This window comes from Acinonyx jubatus, chromosome C2 (genome assembly GCF_027475565.1).
Source record: "Acinonyx jubatus isolate Ajub_Pintada_27869175 chromosome C2, VMU_Ajub_asm_v1.0, whole genome shotgun sequence".
Lineage (NCBI taxonomy): Eukaryota > Metazoa > Chordata > Mammalia > Carnivora > Felidae > Acinonyx > Acinonyx jubatus.
This window is the reverse complement of record NC_069384.1, coordinates 8,259,871-8,284,137: the sequence shown is the minus strand read 5'-3', so window position 1 is coordinate 8,284,137 and position 24,267 is coordinate 8,259,871. Positions and strand designations below refer to the sequence as shown.

Genomic DNA, 24,267 nt, shown 5'->3' with positions numbered 1-24,267 from the left:
TTCTCTGTGATCCATTCCTAACCCCTCTCTTGCCTAGTTGGTGACGTATCATATGATTCCTCAGCTTAATTGTTACCTACCACTGTGTAACAAAAACACTCAAACTTGGTGGCTTACATTAACAGCCATTTTATGTGATCATGATCTTGGAACCTGGTCTGAGTTCCGCTGGGCTGTTCTGATGGTCTTCACGTGGCAGGGAATTGGCTGGGGCTAGGCTCAGCTGGGATGCTGGGATGTCCTGGCTTTTTCTCTCCGTGTAGTTTCACGGCTGCTCCCTTTCCATGTAGCCTCTTCATGTGACTTTTATCGGTATGGTCTACCCAGGTGATCTCCAACACAGTAGCCAGGCTTCATATGTGGTGGCAAAGGGCTCCCAAGGGTACGGGAGCAGAAGCTGCCATGCCTCTTGAAGGTTCAGACTCAGAACCATCAGAGCATTACTTCCACCACATTCTGTTGTGAAAAGCAAGTGGCAGGCCTACTGGAGATTTAAGGGCATGAAGAAGGGGAGGCATGGTTCACGGGGGCCACACTACCATTCTCACCTTTCAGGACATTTGTGGTTTTTCCATTTGCCATGCCATAGGATCGACGACTTCATCATGAGTCTTGCTGGCATTAAATTCGGACAGTTTTTAGGTAATCCTTCCAAGAATGATGAACCATAAAACACCACTTGTGTCTTGTCATTTTGAGTAGGCTCAGAGTAGTTCTATCAGAACACATGTGTGGAAATAACGTCTGCAAAGCTGTGTACAGTACCCCCACCCCCACCTATAGGTTCATTTTTCACAGTTACCTGTGATCAGTGGCAGTCAAGCTCAGATGATTCCCCTTCTGACATATTGTCGGAGGGTCAGTAGTCGCCTAGTGCTGTATCACCTGCCTGCGTCACTCGCCTCACCTCATCATATCACACAGGCATCTTGTCATTTCACATCATCAAGGAAGGCTGGGGACAGTGTAGTAAGATAAGATACATTGAGAGAGAGACCACACTCATACGTAACATTCATTACAGTATAGTTGTTTTTATTTATTATTAGTTATTGCTGTTAATCTCTTACTGTGCCTAATTTATAACTTGAACTTTATCGTAGGTATGTATATATAGGAAAAAACCTGGGTTTGTAACAGTCCATGGTTTCAGGCATCCAGTGGGAGTCTTGGCACATACCCCTCTCAATATTTGAGCATGTCAGTAGTGAAGTTATTCAAAAATTCAGGAATATTTGTATTTAACATAGATTTTTGTATGCTCAATTCAGATTTACTGTTAAACTAGACAAAATAAATGAGGCTGATAATGATAAGAAATTTTTTTGTGTGTGCTAGCATAAAAATCCATTTCTGTTGAGGAATAAAGTTTTTATTTTTTTTTTCACTTTATTAATACATGTTTTCCTTTTTTCTGTCCCAGTTTAAAGATAAGCTACAGGCTTCTTTATGTGCTTGGCTTTTTGCACTTTGTAAATGATATAAATCTAAATTTTATATCTGGATTTTAAAGTAAAGCCTCTTTTTATATTATAAGTTTTATGTAGTCTTAAGTTTTGAAGCAAAACTCTGAGCAGGAGAATAATTGTATAATTAAGCAGTTGACCCTAGAACAATGTGGGGGTTTAGGGGTGCTGACCCCCAACATGTAACTTTTGACTCCTCCAAAACTTAACTACTAATAGCCTACTGTTAACTGGAAGCCTCACTGATAACACAATTAACACATATTTTGTATATTTATTATATGCCATAATTCTTGGTAAACTAGAGAAAACAAATTTACTAAGAAAGTCATAAGGAAGGGGCACCTAGGTGGTTCAGTCGGTTAAGCATCAGACTCTTGATTTTGGCTCAGGTCATGATCTCACAGTTTTGAGTTTGGGCCCCACATCGGGCTCTGAGCTCAGAACCTGCTTGGGATTCTCTTGCTCTCTGCCCCTCCCCCGCTTGCACTCTCTGTCTCTCGAAAATAAATAAACTTTAAGTAAAAAGAAAGAAGGAAGAGAAAGTACATTTTTAGTATTATACTGTATCGAAAAAAAAATCTGTATATATGCACTACACAGTTCAGACTTGTGTTGTTCAAGGGCCAACTGTACTTCCTGTTTTGCAGGAATTTTTAAAATTTAAAAAGAAAATGGTTTTGTAATCAAAATACCTTGGGTTTACATTCTGGCATGCCAGTTCAGGTCTTTTCATATGCAGATCCCCTCCCCAAGCACCCACCCTTGAAATTTGATCTTGCTGGGATACTTTTTATTTATTATTTTAATTCAAGTTGGTTGGGGCACGTGGGTGGTTCAGTAGGTTAAGCCTCTGACTTTGCCTCAAGTCATGTTCTCCCAGTTCGTGAGTTTGAGCCCTGTGTTGGGCTCTGTGCTGACAGCTCAGAGCCTGAAGCCTGCTTTGGATTCTTTGTCTCCCTCTCTCTGCCCCTCTCCCACTCGTTCATTCATTCTCTCTCTCTCTCTCAAAAATAAGCTTTAAAAAAAAATTTGGGGCGCCTGGCTCAGTCAGTTGGGTGTCCAGCTTCAGTTCAGGTGATGATCTCACAGTTCATGAGTTTGAGCCCTGCATCAGTCTCTGTGCTGAGCTCAGAGCCTGGAGCCTCCTTCAGATTCTGTATCTCCCTGTCTCTCTGCCCCTCTCGTACTCATGCAGTGTCTCTCTCTGTCTCAGAAGTAAACATTTTTAAAAAATCAAAAAGTTTTAGAAAGATATATACACTTTGTTTTGCAGGGTGTTAGACTGGATATGTGTGTGTGTTGACTGGGCTGTATTTCTTTTTGAGAGAGAGAGAGTGAGCGCGCGCGCGCAAGTGGGGGAGGGGCAGAGAGAGAGAGGGAGACACAATCCACAGCAGACTCCAGGTTCCGAGCTGTCAGCGCAGAGCCTGACACAGGGCTCAAACTCATGAACTACAAGATCTTGACCCGAGTGGCAAGTCAGATGTTTAATCAAATGAGCCACCCAGGCACCCCTGTAAGTCCTATTTTAATGATGAGAAGGCTGTTTTCATTTTGAATGAGAGCCACTGGTTATACTGATGATGATAGACAACACCGATACTCCTCTGGGTCATGTGGAATCACCTGGAAGTGCTCCTTGAAGTGAACTGAGATAAGGTGTTGTCTACACTGCAAGCATATGACCTAGGGTGAAGAAAAGATTTCTGTCCTTTAGGTGTTAAAGGAAAATGACCCAGATTCTTTGCCTATTTAGAAGATAATAGAAATTAAATCAAAATGTAGAAGTTTACAAAATCAAGAAATGTTTGCCTCAAAGTAAGTAGAATTTACTATGTGGGATCGTGTTTTTAAATATCCTTGAAAATTAATTAAAATTTGGTGATTTTCTTCCATAGATATACCCAGAAAAATGATGGAAAGGATAAGGAACATGAATTACTTCTGGATCAGTCCCTCGAAATCAGGCAAATTAAGTTTATGTTTGCTTTTACTATTATCTTATACTTTTAATACCCAGAGGCACCAGCACACTAGGGTTCTAAGTCTATTGTGGCTTGTCTATTTCTTTTAAATAATTATGTCTCTTTTATTTGTTTCTATTTTATTCTTTAAATTAATGTTTAAATAAAATTATTCTTTGAGTGTTTTTATTTTATGATGTTCCTACTACTTTTATTTTACATTGTTAGTATAAAATCCTCAACTTTATTTGGGGTGCCTGGGTGGCTCAGTCAGTTAGGTGTCCTACTTCAGCAGTTCATGGGTTCGAGCCTTGAGTCGGGCTCTATGCTGATGGCTCAGAGCCTGGAGCCTGCTTCGGATTCTGTGTCTCCTGCTCTCTGCCCCTCCCCCACTCATGCTCTGTGTCTCTCAAAAAATAAACAATTAAAAAAAATTTTTTTTTAATCCTGAGTTTATTATTGTTGATTAACTGTTCTTTTCCTTTGAAGTCTCCTGAAACTAAAAATGTGGATTTTTTTTTAAGATTTTATTTTTCAAGTTTATTTATTTATTTTGACAGAGAACACACGTGCTCCTGAGTTGGGATGGGGGATAGGGAGAGGGGGAGAGAGAGAAAGAGAGAGAAAGTCCCAATAAGCTCCTCACTCTGCACTGAGCCCAACGTGGGGTTCAGTCTCATGGACAGCAAGATCATGACCTGAGCCAAAATCAAGGGTCAGATGCTTAACCAACTGAGCCACCCAGGCGCCCCTAAAAATGTGTTTTTAAAACTTTTCTTTTGTGTTACTTAAGATAACAATCTCAACTTTATTATGGTAGTTGTTCTACAATTTTAAGTTTATTAAAGAGGGCAGATTTTTATTATGAACCTATAAAAAGTTTTCTTTTAAGCTTTGTTAATGGATATAATGTTTTTACCTACGGGTAGTCAGTATATTCATTAGTGAAGCAGTTGTGTTCTGCATTTTTCGTGGAATATTGTTTCACATAGACATTTCCATTCGCATCATGATTCATGGCCTTTTTGGTTTTTTTAAGCCCTTATACACATATTGCCGTGATTACTTTGTAGAGATCACTTTTTTCCTTTGGATGATTTCTTTGTCATATAATGTGTGTCAAAATAGAATTTCCTGACTGGGAGCATGAGGGATGTTCTGTAGCCAGATACGTTGTAGTCCACCTGCCCTGGTAAAAGTGATGAACCAGCTTCTCAGCATTTCCACCAAACACTCAATTTTTAAATTTTATATGTTCCTTTGATCATTTGTGAAATGCAAAAAGCACATATGAGTGAATCTGTGTGTCAGACACTAAGAAGTTTTGTGAGTCTCTCTGTGTCATGATTTCAAAGCTAACCTGGCTTAAGCCTTTAGTTATCTCACTGTTTTTTTCTTTTTCAAGAAGTTTTTTCTCATTAACATTTGCAGTGATACATTTACAAATGAGAAAATGAAAATAGAAGAGTGCATAAAGAAAGGGAAAGAGAATTATGAAGAGAGTCTTCAAAGAGCAGTGGCTGCAGAGGTGAGCCTGGGACACTTGGTGATGGACAGATGTGGCAAGATTGTTTGCTTTGTTTGTTTGCTTTGTTTGATTGTTTTTCATATGCCTACATATGAGGCATAACAACATTGCTGAAAAGTGTGTAGTCTGACGGATAGCCTCTCACCCAGAGTCCTACATCCCAGAAATAGCTACTTTTTTCCATGCATGTCACTTTTTAATGTTTTACCCTTGTGCTTACATGATATTACATAGCTGTACTCAAAGTGAACACCACATTTTGCAGTCTGCTTTCCTTATTTTTATAATTCAGTCGTTTTCCATGCTGTACCTTAGAATGGCTTCATCATCTGTAATCAAGTGGTGTGCCATGAAGTAGCCAACCGTAATAGTCACTACTGGAAGAGGAACTTGAAAATAATCCACTCATTAAGAATATACTCTCAAAAAAAAAAAAAAAAAGAATATGCTCTCTTCTTTCCTCAGAAGAATATATACCAATATCCACATACTATTTGAGATACTATTTGAGATACTACTGAGACAAAAATCAAAATAATGACCTCTGGCTGTATTTTATTGAGTTCCCAAAACATGGTTGTCTTTGTTTTCTCAATTGAGAAGAAATACTACTTGTTGGTATATATATCTATGATTATTCTGGGAAATTAAAAAAAAAAAAAAGACTTAGCTTATATAATCCACAGACATGGGACTTCTGATTAAATATTGACTATGCAGCTGCTTCTAAGGAAAGGATGGGGAAAGAAAAGCTGAAGTGCCTATATTTTATGAGTCCTATGCCTACATGTATATTTATGAGCTTGGTCAGGTCCCATTTACCACCATTTGGCCAGCCCTTCTGCCTGGTGGGCCCTGTGAAGGTTACTGACACCTGAATTAAAAGAAAGCAGTTCTATATTTCTTGCAGTGCCTCTTACAAAAATGGCCCATAGGCTTGTGGGCAAACCAAAAAACATTCCCCAGAGGGTTTTGAAGCTCATACTGAGAACAACTTCTTTGAGGCCTTTAAATTTGATAGCGTGCAGCCTGGGGGTCATTGTGCAGACCCCTGGCCCTCTGCTTACCAGGGACAGGACCACAGATAATGCTCATCAGGCCTATACATGCAGGGAACCTGGCTCTGTGTTTGTACATGGCTTAAGCAGTAAGCCATGTGGAAAGTTTAGTATCTGAGAAAAGTACTCTGTAAGGTAAAATAATTTTCCTGTCATTATGTTATTCTGTTTTCAAATCCAAAAGTTTGAATTAATTCATGTTGACTTTTGTGAATTACTACATAAGCAAGTTCTAGTGCTTCTGTCATCATCTGTCATTTAAGGAGAAACTGGAAAGTGGCTTAGAATGTTTACGTTTTAACAACCTTAAGATAGTTTCAGTTTCATTGTTTGAAAATACTTCATTGTTATCTAATGGTAGGTATCTGTGCTTGAAAACTGGAAGGAGACAGAAGTGTACAAATTACAGATCATGGAATCACAAGCAGAAGCATATCTGAAGTACCTGAAGCTCCTGAGCAGGTACTGTGTGGTGTCACGGGTGTGCTTCCCAGCATGTCGTATAGGAAATCCACATTAGAGCTGATTTGACAAAAAAGTCATTACATTATTCAGGACCATTTTATTTTTAATAGTTATACATCATCAATACATGTTCAGTTGCAGAAAAATCAAAATATACAAACCAAACTGATAACAATTATCCATAATTCTTTTTTTAATGTTTATTTATTTATTTTTGAGAGACAGAGTAGGGGAGGCACAGAGGGAGAGAGAGAACCCCAAGCAGGCTCCTCACTGTCAGCACAGAGCCTGATGTAGGGTTTAGTCCCACGAACCGTGAGATCATGACCTGAGCCAAAATCGAGTCAGATGCTTAACCAGTTGAGCCACCCAAACTCCCTGATTATCCATAATTCTTAATTAATGTGTAACTAATTAGTATTTTAGAAGAAACCATTAAGTATTTGAAAAAAACAAAATTTTATAAATATATATATATATATATTTTTTTACTAAGTAATATAAAGGAAGCTTCCTTTCGTATCAATAATGACATTTCTCTAACCTAATTTTGAAAAGTTGGATAGTATTCCAGCATACAAATGTGTCATGATTTATTAAACCCCACTGTGGTGGTGCATAGTTGGGTTCTTTGCACACTCTGTTAAGAAAAGCTGCATTTCAGTGAGTTTCCTTGTAGCCACATTTTTATGCACGTTATTAATCATTTCCGTGCAATAAATTTCTGGAGTGAAGATCACATTTTCAAGCTTTTTAAACAATTACCTTCTGTAAGAACAATCACTTAACAGTCTTAATGATAGAGTATGGAAATGTCACTTCAGAAGATACTCACCTATGGTCCTTTTTTCAACTCTCATAATCTTTACCTGTTTTTGTTTGTTTAGCTTTGATTTTGGAATAAGGTTTACCTGGGAATTCTAGAGGGTCTTCCTCAGTCTAGTCTCTAGCACTATTCTGTGTGGATTTTCACACAAGGGATTATTTTTCATCTGGTCTTTTTATCATTCCACAGTCAGGTTTTTCATCCTTCCCTGTGCTTTTTGCCTTACATTTCAAACCCTCAGTGTTGAGCCACAGGTTCTGTGGGTCATGGGAAAAAGTTTGGATGTGTTGTTATTTCTTCATTTTTCAAGATTTAGTTTTTTTCACATGAGAAAACCTTTCTAATGAGAGGAAAACTAAGACGCTGACTCGGGTTATAAGACTAGTGCAGCTGAAGTGAGGCCCAGGGGCTCTGAAAGGCCAGTGTTTGACCTCGTGCACTGTGGTGCCTCTGAGAAACGGAGATTTCAGACCTCCTTTCATCTGACAGTGTCGACTTCCTTATTAAATCTCATAGGACACGTAGCTTCTTTCTTAGGGATGCCCTGCTAACTTTCCCATTCCACCAAAGGATAGCAAAAGAGAAAAGACGTAAAAGGAAATGTTCTGGGTTTTCTTTAAGATGTATAAAGAAAACTGGGTGCTCAGTCAGTTAAGTGTCTGGCTCTTGGTTTCGGCTCAGGTCAAGATTCAAGGTTCGTGGGGCACCTGGGTGGCTCAGTCGGTTAAACATCCGACTTCGGCTCAGGTCATGATCTCGCGGTTCGTGAGTTCAAGCCCCACGTCGGGCTCTGTACTGACAGCTCAGAGCCTGGAGCCTGTTTCAGATTCTGTGTCTCCGTCTCTCTCTCTGACCCTCCCCTGTTCATGCTCTGTCTCTCTCTGTCCCAAAAATAAATAAACGTTAAAAAAAAAATTTTTTTTTGTAAAAAGATTCAAGGTTCGTGAGATTGAGCCCCACATCGGGCTCCCCATCAGCAGCACAGATCCTGCTTGGCATTCTCTCTCTCTCTCTCTCTCTCTCTCCCTCTCTCTCTGCCCCTCCCCCACTCACGTGTGTGTGCTCACTCTCACTCTCTTTCTCAAAATTAATAAATAAGCAACAAAAAAAAAGATGTGTAAGGAGAGCTGACACAATCACAAATTCATAGTGTTATTAATCTTCCCAGTTAGGAGTTCGAAAGCTTGTTTGTCACTTTCAGTAAAGGTGTGGAGGTATAACTTACCAGTGTGTCAGGCCCTACTCTTTATTTTACAATAACGATGTGGGTTTTATTGGAATGTTTCAAGTGTTCCAGGCTGCCTTATAATTTTTTTTAGTGTAAAAACACCCTTTGATGTTAAACACAAAGATGTTAAGTGAAAAATGGTCAAATCTTCAAATTTAGGGAAAGAAATTAAAATTAAGGAGAATGTTTGCTCTCTGTCCACCAGCTTAGGGGTTTGGGTTAGATAAGCAATTAATATTTCCTAAATTGTTTCTAGTGGTGAGTCTGTAAGATACATAATTCTTTAAAAATAGGTTTTGGAGGGGCGCCTGGGTGGCTCAGTCTGTTAAGCATCCGACTCGGTTCAGGTCATGGTCTCACTGTTTGTGAGTTTAAACTCTGCCGCAGGCTCTGTGCTGACAGCTCAGAGCCTGGAGCCTGCTTCAGATTCTGTCACCTTCTCTCTCTGCTCCTCCCCACTTGTGCTCTGTCTCTCAAAAATAGATAAATGTAAAATAAAATAAAATAGTTTAAAAATAGGTTTTGGTGTGTGTGTGTGGTCATGTGAAATACATCTTTCTGTCGTGTTTTTAACTGTTGTCATTTACACTTCAGTGCTTTTAACTTTTAAAACATTTCTAAAGTAAACATTAAGTGGTTTCATGGTTCTCTGCTTTTTCAGTGATTCTGCAGCATATCCTGATACGGAGTCTGATGTACATTCATGGGAATCATTTCTTTGTAAGGTTGGAAAAGAAATTGAGAAAGCAAAGGTAAGTTACAAAATATTTTCTGTCAAAACCTAGATGATGATTATAGTTCTCAGGAGAGGCTAGTGTCATTGAAACTTTCTTTTTTGAGCTGTTAAAGATAATATATATTTTTTATTGTAATTATTAGGAAGAGTTTTTCCTGAAAGTAATGCTGTTTTCTTAATTAACTGTCTTAAATTCTGCCCTTAATTGATAAAATTAGAGAAGTTCCATTTGATAAGGCTTTAGAACATTCTGATTAATGAGGTCTCATTTTGAGTTTCTTGCCTTACAAGAAATAATTGTTCTGATACCTTGCATCTCCGTTATATTTCCTGGAAAATTGTTGACCATTTGTAAATATATAGTAAGGAAAAAAGTATTAATTGACAATTGTGATATTCCCCTGGGAATTTATTAGAAAAACTTAACACTTTTCCTTCTACCTACAGTCTCAATTTGAAGAACAAATTCAAGCAATTAAAAATGGCTCTCGGCTCAGTGAACTTTCTAGAGTGCAGATTCCTGACCTTTCACTTCCTGTCTGTAGCACAGTAAGTCTGTCACAGCTTCTGTCACCACAATTTCTTCCTTATTTGGGCCCAAGTAATTTTTTATTGTTTGTATTCTGGGAGATTGCCTTAATGTTTTCATTATGGGTGCTACTGGTTAACATTTCAAGCTGGATAGTAAACATTCTTACGTAAATGGAAGAGGAGTCTTTCTACATCAGTGTCTAAGGACAGGACTGAAGTGAACACAGGGCTGGTACATCTGCCTTCTTTTCTGGATGCTGGCATGTTCTCTGCATTTGAACGAATAATCTAAGAGGAGCAGGTGCCTGTGGTTTAGACCAGCTCTCTCTACTGACACCACCTCAGAGTTAGTCTTATTCCTGGATACTTGTGGGCATAAGACCAAAATTCAGATCTGTGTCCTCATCAAATACAGAGACATACAAAGGTTTTGTTGGTTAGGTCTGTCATATTTTACTGCTATTTTGAGGTATTTGCTAAAAAATCTTTTGAATAATAGTGACTGCCAAACCTGTCTTTATATTTTAAACTATGCAGCACAGTAAAGAAAAACATGAATTTGATATTGTGGACTTTAAAAATGGCTATATCAGGTATCACTTTATTGTCTTCTGGGGTACATACTGCTTCTTTAGACACAGAGCAGATGCTCAGCCAATACTAAAATGGCTGAAGCCCAAAGGAGATCAGACTGTAAGAATTTAAAGAAGGACTCTATTCAAGAGTTGATTAGAGCTGGTTTCAGAATATTTTGGCACAACATTAAAACCTATTTGTGAAGTAGTCTGCTGTAAGGAGACTATTTTCCTTAGCTCCTGATTGGCACCTTCCTGCTACTGCCAGACCTTTGCCTAAACTGTCCTCCAGCCTGGAGCACTAGCCTCACTCTTGGCATTGTGTCTGTACCTGAAAGCCTGGTCAAGGCGGCCCTCATTTGCCCCTCACCCTGTAGCCCTTCTGTCACATGCGCTCAGTCTCCTTAACTGAGGTGACAGGCTCCCTGCACACAGGAGCCTGATCTCGAAAGGCTTTGGCTTGTCAGTACTTTGCACAGTAAGCATTCAAGTTGTGGTTTCGTCTGCCAAAACTGTGTTTAAAATGTTAAAAGTCAGCCACCTTGAACTGAGTAAAATATTCTCTTGAGTTCCAAAGTTTCTTCTCTCCATAGAAAAACATTTTTTTCTCCATTGAACTGAGTAAGAAGTAGAGTTTTATGTAGAATTAAAGCTCACATATCATTTATAGTGTTTCCAAACTTTCATGGCAGACATGGAAGGGAAAAAAATGTGAGATCTCAACAGCATATTCACTACTAACTTTTAGTTCTAGCTTATGTAATTTTATAAACACACAAAAAAATTTTAATACCCAAAACCTTGGGAACTCGTAGGGTGCCAGGCACTTGAGTAATAAATATTACCCTAAAAACCATTAACTTTGTGTGTCATTTCTCCCCTCATTCATTCATTGGGTATTTAGTGGTGATGAAGATTGGATGCGGTCTCTTCCCTCAAAGGACATATGGGTTTGGGAAAAGAGAGATGTTAAGCCCATAATTACAAGTAAAGTGTGCCAAGGTTTTTCATAGGAGCATAAAATGCTATAGCAGCATAAATTAGGAGGCACTAACCTAACGAAGAGGTCCAGACCTCAGCAGAAGATTCCCTGTTGGAGGTCTCAGTGAGTCAGAGATCTGGAATAGGAATTAACCAGGCAAAAGGAGGACATGGGTGTGTGTTTGAGGAGGGGTGGATGGTGTGATATTTGGAGGGTCAGAGTGTTCAAATGGAAGAAACAGCATATTTGGAGGCTAGGAAAATAGGGAACACTTCTTTCATGGATATAAAAGAAGTTTAGTATGACAGAGGGGGGCTTTGGTGAGAAATATAAAAGTACCCAAGGGCCAGAACGAAGGGAACTTTGTTCTGTAAGGTGTGTTCAGCAGTTTGACTTTTCCTGAGGTCACTAAGAACCCAATGCAGGTTTCAAGTAAGGGGATGACTTGGCGCTGTTCCTGATGGCTGTCAGCTTGCCCGCAGTATGAAGTGGCAGAGGGGCTCACTGTCACCAGCCATGTCATGGATCAGAGAGTGGTTGTGGGGTTGGAGGGAGAGCAGGGTCAGAGACCGAGCTGAGCCTGCTTTTGGAGACACTGAGTTTAAGTGTCCTTGGAATCACCCAGTGGATTTGCCTAATAAGGGAGTTTGAATTTGCAGGTTTGGATCTCAGGCAAATATTCTAGACTAGGATCTTGTAAAAAGCGGCCATTATTAGTACCTAGCACGTAGTCTCTGAGGCATAAGAGAGCGTGAAATGTCCTGGGGAGAGGGTGTAGCAGGGGCTGGAGATGCACCCCCCTCCCCCGACAGCATAAGGAGCTGAGCATCCACATTAAGGCACAAACAGGTGTAAGCACTGCAGGGAGAGCTGAGAAGGAGCTCCAGAGAGGGAGAGGGAGGCCAGCAGTGCAGAGCCCAGAGAAGCTCATTTTAAAGTGAAGGCAACCAGCAGTTTTTTAAAAACAAAAACATTTAATTCATTGGAGTCAAGTTCCCCATGCACTTGAGCACCCAGGTTTATTATAGCCGTGCTTATTCGTCAGTGTTTGTCCACAGATGTTTCTCTTAGTGATCCAACTGTGGTGTGTTCTTCCCAGATTCCTCCTAAGTTACTTCCCGAGTCTTCAAGCCATGACGATCACGGAACTGCCGCTGCCAACACTTCTGCAGATCGTGGGACTGGAAACCAAACAACAGGTCCCAAGGATTCAAGTCTGGTCTCCGCCAGCGATGGCCCAGTGGGGGCTTCCTCTTCTCCATTGTCGGGATCGCTGTCCTGTCAGCCTGGAGTCACCCAGCTGCCAGAGTGTAAGAGCACGGGCCAGGAAACTCTGTCAAAACAGAGCCTTGTGGCTGATCAGAAACTACCAGGACGTGCTAGTCGGTCAAGCCAGTCTCCAAAAAAGCCGTTCAATAGTATTATTGAGCACCTGTCAGTGGTATTCCCATGTTACAACAGGTATGGCTATAAATTGTCTGTGACTCTGTTAAATATCTTAATGAACTGAGGTTTCCTGATCAGATAACATTTTGGCCAGTTAAGGGCTGAGGTGGAAACAACTCCATAATCGTTTTATTCAGAAAGACAGGTGCCACATTTCTTCCCTTTTTTGTAAACATGGAGGTGAGCATTTTCAAGCCAACCTTTTGATGCACATATCTAGATTGAAAACACTGAACACTGGTTACTCCATACTCATCAGAACCCAGGGCAATTTGCTTAGATTTTGATGAGATCATTAACATGCTCTAGTCCTAGTTATGGAACCCCTAAATGAAAATAAGACTGTAGAAGCACCTGGGTGGCTCAGTTGGTTAAGCATCCGACTCTTGGTTTCAGCTCAGGTCATGATCTCACGGTTCGTGAGTTCAAGCCTCATGTCGGGCTCTATGCTGACAGCTGCAGAGCCTGCTTGGAATTCTCTGTCACCCTTTCTCTCTGCCCCTCCCCTGCTGTCTTTTCTCTCACTCTCTCAAAATAAACATTAAAAAACAAAAACAAAAAACTGCAAAACACTAGTTTTATATCATTTAGGCGAAGAAATACCACATAGCCAGGAAAGTGGCAGCAACTTAGACCTTGCTCGACACCTCTGATTTGTTAGAGGTGTGAGGTCCGAAAGACTAGATGTAATCTGGTAGTGAATCAGGGTTGTGGGTGTGTTACAGAGGGTCCTCTGAGGGTGGGGGGCGCTGCTTTATCTCAGCCAGTGTTTCCACCTCCAGCCTCTGGCCTTGCTGTCTGGGTTGGTATGAAGGAGGAGAAGTATTCCTTGTCTCAGCCAGGAGAGAAGGAAAGGCAGTGTCTCTGGGATACAGCTAGGAAAAGAGGAATGCACATCCCTGGATGACCCTCTGTGCCCTGTCCCATGTTGTTTCTGTCTTTGATATTAGTTACAGGTTTTGAAATTACACGTTTGAAGCAAAGTAGTGGTTAAATTATGATTGAGCAGAACTAATGTTTTGCATCTGTTGGCAGAGCCCTTCTTATTTGAAAACAGGTATATGCACATGGGCATATTTAGCCCTGCCTAAGTTTGAGAAACATTTTAAGTTCTCTCAATAGCAGTTCCCATGCCAATTGTAAAAATACTCAAGTTGTAATTAGCCAGAGTACCTTAGAAATAAATTGTTTGCAATCCTGACTAAATTTGGGAGCGTTTACACCACCAAGTAGAAATGCATCCTAATTTTCTGAAAGTTAAAACATTTGAGGGATTAGTGCTACAAATAACCAGTTCCTGTTGATTAATGGTTTAATTCCATCCACTGCTACTTGTGAAAAGTGCAGGCTTGGAAAACCTTGTCAGATTTTTTTAAAGAAGGCAGTCAGCAAATCTAATTTCCTCTTAGGTAGAAAGAGATTTTATTGATTTCAAGTCAGAACCAATGTTGTCTGCTCAGTCAGTGATTTAGCATAAAGCTACAATATACCCAGGCTGTAGGAAGTCAGGTTTCTAGGTAGAGATGGGTATCTCAAGTAGATCTAGTGATACACTGTTACTTTGACATTCTAGTTAAATAGTTAGAAATATCGGAATTTTCATAACTGCTTGGAAAGAGTGATTCCCCTGCTTTTATATACCGTTGCTATTATTTACAAATTTATTTTGTTTGTATGTATTTGGTTTGTTTCTTTTAGCTGTTAATATCGGCACACAGTATTTCTTTACAGTAGAAAACCTTGAGTTTCTCTTGTCATTTGTGTCCACTTTCTCTTTTTAGCACTGAGCTTGCTGGTTTTATTAAAAAAGTGCGAAACAAGAACAAGAACTCACTGTCAGGATTGAGTATTGATGAAATTGTCCAAAGAGTGACAGAACACATTCTAGATGAACAGAAAAAGAAAAAGGTCAGTGTTTTCATCCAGATACAATAAAATGGTCCACTTTATTTATAAAATAAGAATTTATAAAAAAAAAAAATGCATCCAACCAAAATGTGGAGAACACTTCCATAAAGACAGAAGACGGGCAAGCTTTTGGATTACTGAACTTGCTTCACTCCCCACATTATCTCTGCAGCCAACTTCAGGAAAGGACAAGAGGTTGTCTGAGCCCAGCTCTGCTGCTACTGTGACCAATGCCTCCCAGGGCCCATCCTCCCTGACTGCTGGACCATTGCCCAAAACCAAGGGACAGAAGGCAGAAGATATCCCTGTGAGTATTGTATGTGTGGTCAGTTTGTATTTTTGGGGGGTTTTTTTTGTTTTTTTTTTTTTTAACATTATTTATTTTTGAGACAGAGAGAGACAGAGCATGAGCAGGGGAGGGTCAGATAGAGAGGGAGACACAGAATCCGAAACAAGCTCCAGGCTCTGAGCTGTCAGCCCAGAGCCCGATGCGGGGCTCCAACTCATGGACCGTGAGGTCATGACCTGAGCCGAAGTCGGACGCCCAAACCGACTGAGCCACCCAGGCACCCCTCAGTTTGTTTTTTTAATGAAGAAGAAGAGGGAGACAAAATTTAACAATTTTAGCCCCATTCTCTTCATTTCTAGACCTAATTTATTTAATCTTAAAATTAGAAACCTGGGACGCCTGGCTGGCTCAGTCAGGGGAGTGTGTGACTCTTGATCTCAAGGTCATGAGTTTGAGCTCCACGTTGGGCGTGGAGCCTACTGAAAAAAAAAATTAGAGACCAAATTTAGATGTACTTGAGTTTCCCATTAGGACAGTCTGTGACCAGTAAGGCCCGCTTTTATGGGAACCTGGGGCTCCTGTTGGGAGGAGCGCCTACACCAAGAAAGTTCCAGCCACATTGTGGAAACTGGGCCTTCAGACAGTCAAGTACAGGTTAATTTTTTATATCACATGTGATATTTTGAGTAGTTCAGGGAAATGATTTTTGAATCATTTTATGCCGTGTCACCACGGGCTTTGGAATCACACAGACTTGGTTTTGTCACTTAGTAACACTGTGAGCTTAGCTCTTACCTGCTTGTTGAAGTTGCTATCTGGATGAAGTGCTACAGTAGAATTACCAGGGTCAAGCTGTGTGTCCAGGAGGGTCTGGCTGCTTCCCTTCCCTCTCCCCTTGAGTGCCTGGAGGGGGTGTGGGTGGGTAGGACACTGGAATGGGCTGAACTTGCCTTTAATTTGGTACACAGATTTTAAATGTTTATTGTTCTTTCAGAACAATAAATGTTCTAGAATGTTATATAGATCTTTTTATAAAGTACTGTGGCATCGATGATCTCAATTGAGAAGACATTGTAATTGTCTTTGTAATGAGGAAACTGAGGCATAGATGATTCGGGCAGCTTGCCAGCATTCCCTCATTTGATCTGGGTGTGCAGCATTTAATTCCCTAATCCTCACCACACAGACCCAGCCGACACCAGGACTGTGTACCAGGGACCAAACGTGTGGTTGAAAGAGACGCCATCACCTCTGTGGCTCAAGGCCACGGGCTCCAGATTGAATTCTGATGCAAAGCATGTTTTTTCCCTTTTGTCCAACTGTGGTATCAGAATTTAGATGAAATCAAAATTGCAATAGATTTTGGCCCCGTAGTGGAGTCAGTGATGCATGATTGGACAGAGTACTAGTTTGCTGACGAACTAAGCAGTGAATCTTTTTGTGAACTTGTTTTTATTCCTCCCGTACATTTTCATTTTCCACTATTCGTTGGAGATTTTCCAGACCTCATACATTCAGTTCCCAGAGTGTCTAACTCCAATGAGAAAGCTTATGAGCATGCAGAACATTCCTGCAAGGCCTGGCTGGAGTGCCTCCCTCTCCCCAGACTGTCCCTGACTGGCCACAGGCTGTGTGGTCCTCCAGCCAGGTCCTCAGAGCATCCTCACGGACAGCCCCACCCCCAGACAGACAGCAGTCACCTTCTGCAGAGAGATGGCTTTCTGCTTCACAGTTGATGTTGATAGTAATAAAGTTGTAAAAGTTGACTTACAAGAAAAAAATATATTCAAACTGGGACTTAGTTTGATCATCGTGGGTAGTTTTTTAAGGATTAAAAGTAGTTTGCTTTATGTTTTTAAATTACAAAACCAATATGTGTTCATAGTAGGAAACACAAATAAAAAGCATTTAAAGCCTCCCAAAATTCAGTCTCTAAGGTAACCAGTATTATGAGGTTGGTATTTCTAAACTCTTTTGTATGTGTGTGTATGTGTGGATTTATTCATACTTTTTGTGGGTTTTTTTTTTTTTTTTTTTTTTTTCACTTAGAAATGTATTGTAGCGATCTTTCCATGCTAGGAAATAGTCAAGTTAACTGGGTTTTTTGAGCCAAACCTAGCTCTGAGCTCTGCAGAGGCCTTACCATTCCTTTCCCTGGGACTGACCCCTCTGTTGCTTCCCTGACCCTCCCATCAGGGGCCACAGAGAGGAGCTAGAACACCTCATTCTGCTGCATCTGCCCGGTCAGTGTCAGAGGAGAGACAGAAAACCCCATTCAGCAGTTCAGGGTCTTCAGAGCCTTTTGCCCCCCCCTCTGCATCCCTGACCTTAATCCCACTGCCAGGGCTGCTTCCGTGCACTTGCCTGACAGTTGATGGAGAATCCGTTTGGGGCCAGGTTCCTTGTCAGTTGCTAAGGTTGTAGATGAATAAGGCTCCTTCGTGCCATCAGGGTGCTCAGGGTTTAGAGGGGAAGAGGAGTGGAAAATACTGGTGCAGTGTGGGTAGGTGCTGTGAGTCGTATGGAGAACTTGTGCCTGGTGTCCTGGGTGCCTCTCGGGCTCTGCTGTCACAGAAAATGCCGTCTGTGCTCACCAGACTGTGTGCCCCTGCTGGAGACTCTCCCATTCAACTCTGCGCCCTCGCGCCCCACACAATCCCTGACCTTGGTGTTTGCTGAATGAGCCATCAGATTGTTTTGTTTTGATTTGCACACGTAATCTACATTCATAGAAACTTTAGAAAATAGGAAAAAAAGTTAAATCTCTCTGGACGAAAAGTAACCATTTGTCCACATTCTGTATCTTTCCAGCCTCTTTCCTGGGTATCTCTCTCTACACCCATTCTCTTTATTTTTAAAAAATTAAGTATGTGATTATATGATATGTACTGTTTTGTAACTTGCTTTTATTCAGATGTTAGTCGTGACCAGCTTTTTGTGTCAGGGATTGTGGACTTGAGTGATTTCAGTCAGCCCCACAGGAGTCCATGGTGTGGATCATCATTTACGTTTGTATCTCCAGCTGTGGATGAATGATTGGTTTATAGTATTCATACCATAGTTTAGGTGTGAGGTGGGATAATTAGAAATTTGTAGTAATTTCCTGGGAATCTATCAACCGTATAAAATATTTTTTTCTCTGAGAAAATTAGAACTTCAGAAGTATATTTTTTCTTTTGTATGTCTATGTTTTTCTTTTTTTAACGTTTATTTTTGAGAGAGAGAAAGCACGCGCATCTGCATGTGCACAAGGGAGTGGCAGAGAGAGAGGGACACTGAGAATCCAAAGCAGGCTCCTCGCTGTCAGCGCAGAGCCCGACATGGGGCTTGAACTCACGAACTGTGAGATCGTGACCTGAGCCGAAGTTGGATACTTAACTGACCGAACCACCCAGACACCACCCTGTCTATATTTTTTCTTAAACGCTGTTGAAAAATAAGTTGTTCCCAACTGAAGGTTACTGGTGGGGTATTGGGTGTGGGGATGGGCTAAATGGTGCTGAGCATTAAGGAGGCACTTTGTTGGGATGAGCACAGGGAGTTATGTGTAAGTGATGAATCACTTAGTTCTATTCCTGAAACCATTATCACACTGTAGGAAGAGCTCATATAGTAAAAAGGAATTTAGTTATTCTTTATTATTGGAATACGTTTGTTCCCACAGGCACCGGGTGCAGCTTCCTGTGAAATATGCCATGAGGTATTCAGATCCAAAAATGTGCGTGTACTAAAATGTGGGCACAAGTTTCACAAAGGGGTAAGAATTCTCTCCGGCCATCCTCCTCATGAATTTTGACTATGAAGTGTTTTTAAAATAAAAAGGAACTTTTTTTTCTAGGTGTCAGTACTTCTTGGGGTTTCAAAGCACTTTCTTTATAAGCCAGTGTTCCTTGTCTCCCTTTCCAAAAATTGCTGCTGTGGCGAGGGAGAGAGGCCTCCTGGGGTGTGCACACTGTCCTTTCCATCCATCACGTCATGGGTGGAGGAGAACAATCCTAGTCGGCTCCATCAATCAACTTGGTTGGTGCTGAAATTCAAAATAATACTAGTTTCTTGGAAGGTAGCTTCTTACATATATGGCTGAATAGGTGCACAGTGCAAGAGTTTGTCAGTTTCGTGCAGTATAGGAAGTTTGACATTTTAGAGGAGAAAAGCTAAATTTAACTGGATCCATCGTGCCTGATTCTAGGAGATTCTGGCTTGTACCCTTCCAGGATCTGTAGGTAGTTATCTTGGTTGCTGTGAGCATTCATTCTGCACCCCTGCTGCTGGCTGGAACAGATCAGGTCTCTGCCATGTCTGTTTATTAATCCCTTCAGAAAAGGGATAAATACAATATATTCACTAGGTGGGGTCAAGACAGCTTGCAGTCTCTTGCATGGCCTGTCTCCTGCAGGTATAGGGGTGTTGTGCCTGCACTTCCAGACTTAACACACACACCCAGCTTGGTAGCAGCAACACACCATCCACGAGCAACTTGGGACCACAGTGGGTAGACAGGCTCCAGTCGAGGCTGCAGTATGCAGGCTGGTGGGGTGTACAAGGTCCAAGACCAGGCAGGAGAGGATCGGTTAACTATTAGGTGAGTGAGTCCCAGGGCCAAGAAAATGCCAGCCTCTGGAACTCAGGGCACTGACATGCCAAGGCTGAAGCTGGAGTGTGGGGCAAGTGGAGGGGCGAAGGGCAAGGCCGTCCCCCTGGGGTCAGGTTGGAGGCCCAGAGTGCATGGGTCAGATCCTGAGGGGAGATTATTTGCTCCTGAGGCTTGGGGCACACTCCTAGCTCGAGTAGGCTTCTGTGTTCCTCAGTGTTGGGCAGCTCCAGGCCCCATCAGAATTAGAAGTGCAGGTAACCATGTCCTTTGAGCAGCACAGGAGAGCTCAGGCTCCACGTGCCCCTAAAGGCACTGACTGATTTTGTTTTCTCATTTTCAGTGCTTTAAGCAGTGGCTGAAAGGGCAGAGCACTTGCCCGGCCTGCCTTGATCAGGATCTCCTGTAAGAAGAGTAGCCGGCACCTTCTGGAAGAGGCCAGTCTGCTTTTGTAGGTAGTCACAGTTCACTGAAGAGTCATTTACTGGTTTGTTGAATTGGGAGAATAACGATATATTACTTCTGGTATAAAAGGCAAACATTTGGAGATCCTTTGCACTGTGTGTCACAGCGCTGGTAAATGGAAATCTTTAATATAGTTGATAGTAATTTCCCTGCTCTTATTAAACACTTTGATAATAGCAAATAGTGGCTAATAAAAGTATGTGTAACCACATTCCTAAATTGTTGGGGCTGCTTACAGAGAGGTACTCTCTGAGACTGAAGGCTTCTTTTGGAAAGTGTTGTGAGCACCTCAGAGCAGTACTTGAATTGTAAGTATTCTGACCTGTTAAAGTGCCCCCAGTTAAAATTTTTACGAGTCAGTATTCCTTATAAAATGCCTACATTTTTCCTCAGAGATTCTGCACTTAAATGGGCGTAAGCAAACACATTTTAATAATCTGTAGTAAATGGTAACATATCGGCTGATTTAAACCAAAAGATTTAAATCTCCTTTTCATGGAAACACCATGTGATTTTGCTTTTCCATTTCATTATTTTATATCCCTGGTAGATTTATAAAGGACTTAGTTTTCATCACCTAAAGGTATACTTTGATTTTTGAAAATTGGTTACAAACACTTTCCTATTAGTGTCAGCCAAGACTTTTTTTGCCCTGAAAATTGAGGCTACGTGTTCATCCCCCAATCCACTTGGAGCTTGGAGCTTCTTCTTTCCATACCTTACTCTTAGGAGCAGCATTTGTCCTTCTTCGTGATGACAGGTGTTTGGGTATCTCTGTCTGATGCATAGCGGGCACAATGGGGAAATAGTCCCCGTCATTCCCCTCCCTGTCCCACCACCACAGAGAGATACTTGTGTAAGTAGACAGTCCTGAGGCATCTGTGTTTTGCTCGCTCCGTGTGTGACATTTGTGTGGAGTAATGCATGCGCTCTTGTACTGTGGTGTGAGAACAAAACTCTAACTACATTAGAATCTGTTAAAATATTAGATAGCTTTAGTGACTTATAAACAGTGGTAAATGCAGAACCACGAATTGTAGATACATTCCATTTCTCTCAGACATCAAAAAATGTTTTTCATTGTGTTCTTTGTTCCCCTGGAAGCTCACAGTCCCAAGTTTGTGAGCTGATTTCATCACCTTCTTCAGCCTTGGTTCCCTGTGAGTTTTGATGTCGTGGTGACTTAGTCCACTGACACTCACTCTGTATTTTGAAGCAGATTCTCCTTGTGGGTCCCTGAAACATTGTCTGCATGTGCTTAATAACTGAGAACGGTAGATAGGAAGATATGTAGGGACCAGTATGTAGCAGCAGGTACGAAGGCAAGGAAGAGCAGCTAGAGGGTGAGAACATGTCTTTTGTACATCAAACAGATACTTGTGAACATGCCTTACCCATGTCCTGTTGTAAGTTTCAAAATAAAGAGCATTCTAAAATAACATCAGTTTACTGTCATGCTTGTCCATCCTTTGTCAAATTTTTAAAAGGATTCTACTAGAAAATTCAAGGCACATACAATTGTTATCTTTGGTTGGAAAAGAAAAGCCATGATATGTCCAGAGTCTAACCAAGGATCTTAGGAAATTATGAGCCTCTGTGCCTACATAAAGGCTGCTAAACTCAGTTTCACAAGATTGGCTATTTGTGAATGGAAAGTTTATACACAGATGATAGAATTTACTGTTTAGCTAATGTAAGGTTTTTCATGTGAATATGAATAAGAATGTGCAAGTTGATCTCTCATTACAATCCTCAGTATCCGTTTTCCTTTGAGGCGCTTGTGGATTCATGGACTACTAAGGCCAAGCAGTAAGGTTTCTGTTGGAGAATTCTGGTGAGCACTAAGGGGTGATTGAGGAAATACCAGTATGTGTTTTTAATCTGATAGCATTTAATTAAAAATAAAATGTAACTTAAAGCAGTGACTGTTCCTAAGAGCTTCCATTCTTTTCCCTGCTGAGCAGCTTCGTCTATGCTATAAATATTGGGTAATCTAATATAAAACTGAAATGGTGCCCCAGCAATGCAAATGTTACTATGTTTTCTAAGGTAATTTCTAAGACTGGAGGTAGGTGGGCAGAGTGGTCACACTACAACACGGAAGCAATGGAACTATTTTATTTTAGGTAGTTTTTAAATCTGATGACCCTCTCTGGAGAAATGGATTAAAGGAAACAGAAGAGACAGTAGCAAAGGTGGAAACTCCTCTTATCACACGAGGTACTTGGTACTTACTACGTGAGGTACATGAGGAAATCCCTCTTATTACATGAGACTGATAAAAAGCAGGTGGTAAAGTCTGTCAGAAAAAGGACCAAGAACATCACTACGATCCTTTGTGAAAGAAATAGGAAATACATTTAGGTATTCTAAACTTTAATCAAACTATATTAAAAGAATAGCTATGAAAACAATTGATCAGTCATGTCTGATCCCATTTTAATAGTCTCCTTCACTCTGCCATGGTCTGAAAGGAGCCATCCGCCTTCATGTAGCCATATACCTTAAGCACTGGGCTAGATGTGTTGATACAGCGGTGAACAAGAGAGCAGGACTCTGAAATTTGTCCTCCAGCTGAAGAGATAATAAATGTGTGATTTCTGGTGGCAAGAAGGGCTTTGAAGAAGTAGGTATATAGATTAATGATATTCTTGTAGGGCACCTGGGTGGCACAGTCAGTTGAGTTTCTGACTCTTGATTTTGGCTCAGATCGTAATCTTCATGGCTCGTGAGATTGATCCCCATGTTGGGCTCTGTGCAGACTGTGTGGAGTCTGCTTGAATTTCACTCTCTCCCTCTCCCCTGTTCTGATTCTCTAAATAAATAAATAAACTTTATTAAATAATATTCTTATAAAGTGTTTAGCAAGGTGCCTAGCACATAAATACTTGACAAAAGGAAATTAGTAACTGTTACTAAGATTAGGTCCTGGGGGCACCTGGGTGGCTCAGTCGGTTGGGCGGCCGACTTCAGCTCAGGTCATGATCTCGCGGTCCGTGAGTTTGAGCCCTGTGTCGCGCTCTGTGCTGACAGCTCAGAGCCTGGAGCCTGTTTTGGATTCTGTGTCTCCCTCTCTCTGACCCTCCCCCATTCATGCTCTGTCTCTCTCTATCTCAAAAATAAATAAACGTTAAAAAAAAAAATTAAAAAAAAAAAAAAAAAGATTAGGTCCTGGAAATTGCACAAGGAAAGAGTTTGGTGGTCCTGTATAAGAAAGGCCTTGTTAGATTAAGAAGTAGAATTTCTCAGTGTAGCCCAGACTGTCGAATGTGATCAAGTGGACAAGAAAGCAGAAGAAATCAAATCACCTCAAAGTCATTTGGAAAAGAACAGCTTTGTTCCAAAATCTACCTAAAGATAACTGTGGACATTGTGATGATACAACAAAGGATAATTTAACCTGTGGCTTTCAACACACGCAAGCAGTTTTGAGGCCATCTTTCTGGTCAGTTTAGATTTAGGACCAAAGATCTATGGTTGGCTCGCTTTGGAGATTTGTACTGGGGCCTGGGAAGGGTCTGAGCAAGGCTAATCCTAGTGGAGAAGGTGTGTGATCCCAACTCCCTGCTTTGGGGTCAGAACTGTGCTCATTCACTCTGTCATTGCCTCCAGGTTATATTGTCTCTTCCTACTTCCCCTTTAAGAGTGAAAGAAAAGGGAAAAATATTCAGCAAAACTGCAGAAATTAAATGACACTTAGAAACTATAAAATCCTAATGAGACAACCATCAATAATCAGAAAAAGTAATCAATTTAAGATGTACATATGGAAAAAAATGAACCTTGACCTCACACCACACAAACATGATCTCCAAAAGGATCATGGTCCTAACTAAGTATAGAAAGTGAAATAAAGTTTCTAAAGAAAACAGATAATCTTCCTGGCCTTGGAATAGGCAAAGATTTATTAGGACACAAAAAACACCATGAGGGAGGCACCTAGGTGGCTCAGTAGGTTAAGCATCCAACTTCAGCTCAAGTCATGATCTCATGGTTTGTGAGTTCAAGCCCTGCATCCAGCTCGCTGCTGTCATGACATCACAGAGCTTGGTTTAGATCCTCTGTCCCTCTGCCTCTTCCCTGCTCGTGTACTCTCTGTCTCTCAAAAACATTTTTTTTAAAACACCATGAGAATAAAAAATATGATAAATTGGATGTCATTACAATTAACTCATTATCAAATTATCATTGAGCAAGAAGTCAAGC

General features: G+C 40.9%; 1 protein-coding gene across 9 annotated transcripts in view; it reads left to right on the top strand.

Moving 5' to 3' along the window:
- Nucleotides 1–21,500, top strand: part of TTC3 (tetratricopeptide repeat domain 3) — a 125,754-nt gene extending 104,254 nt beyond the window's left edge. For 8 of the 9 annotated variants that reach the window (XM_027041624.2, XM_053220555.1, XM_027041620.2 and 5 more), the window contains 10 exons: nt 3,368–3,436; nt 4,865–4,961; nt 6,381–6,481; nt 9,200–9,290; nt 9,722–9,823; nt 12,462–12,823; nt 14,590–14,716; nt 14,889–15,023; nt 18,670–18,762; nt 19,940–21,500. In XM_027041624.2, the coding sequence (XP_026897425.2) occupies nt 3,368–3,436; nt 4,865–4,961; nt 6,381–6,481; nt 9,200–9,290; nt 9,722–9,823; nt 12,462–12,823; nt 14,590–14,716; nt 14,889–15,023; nt 18,670–18,762; nt 19,940–20,005 (1,243 nt within the window). In that variant the 3' untranslated portion in view covers nt 20,006–21,500. The remainder of the gene's footprint in view (nt 1–3,367; nt 3,437–4,864; nt 4,962–6,380; nt 6,482–9,199; nt 9,291–9,721; nt 9,824–12,461; nt 12,824–14,589; nt 14,717–14,888; nt 15,024–18,669; nt 18,763–19,939) is intronic. The other variant, XM_053220556.1, reaches the window with a different exon arrangement.
- Nucleotides 21,501–24,267: the final 2,767 nt, after the last annotated feature.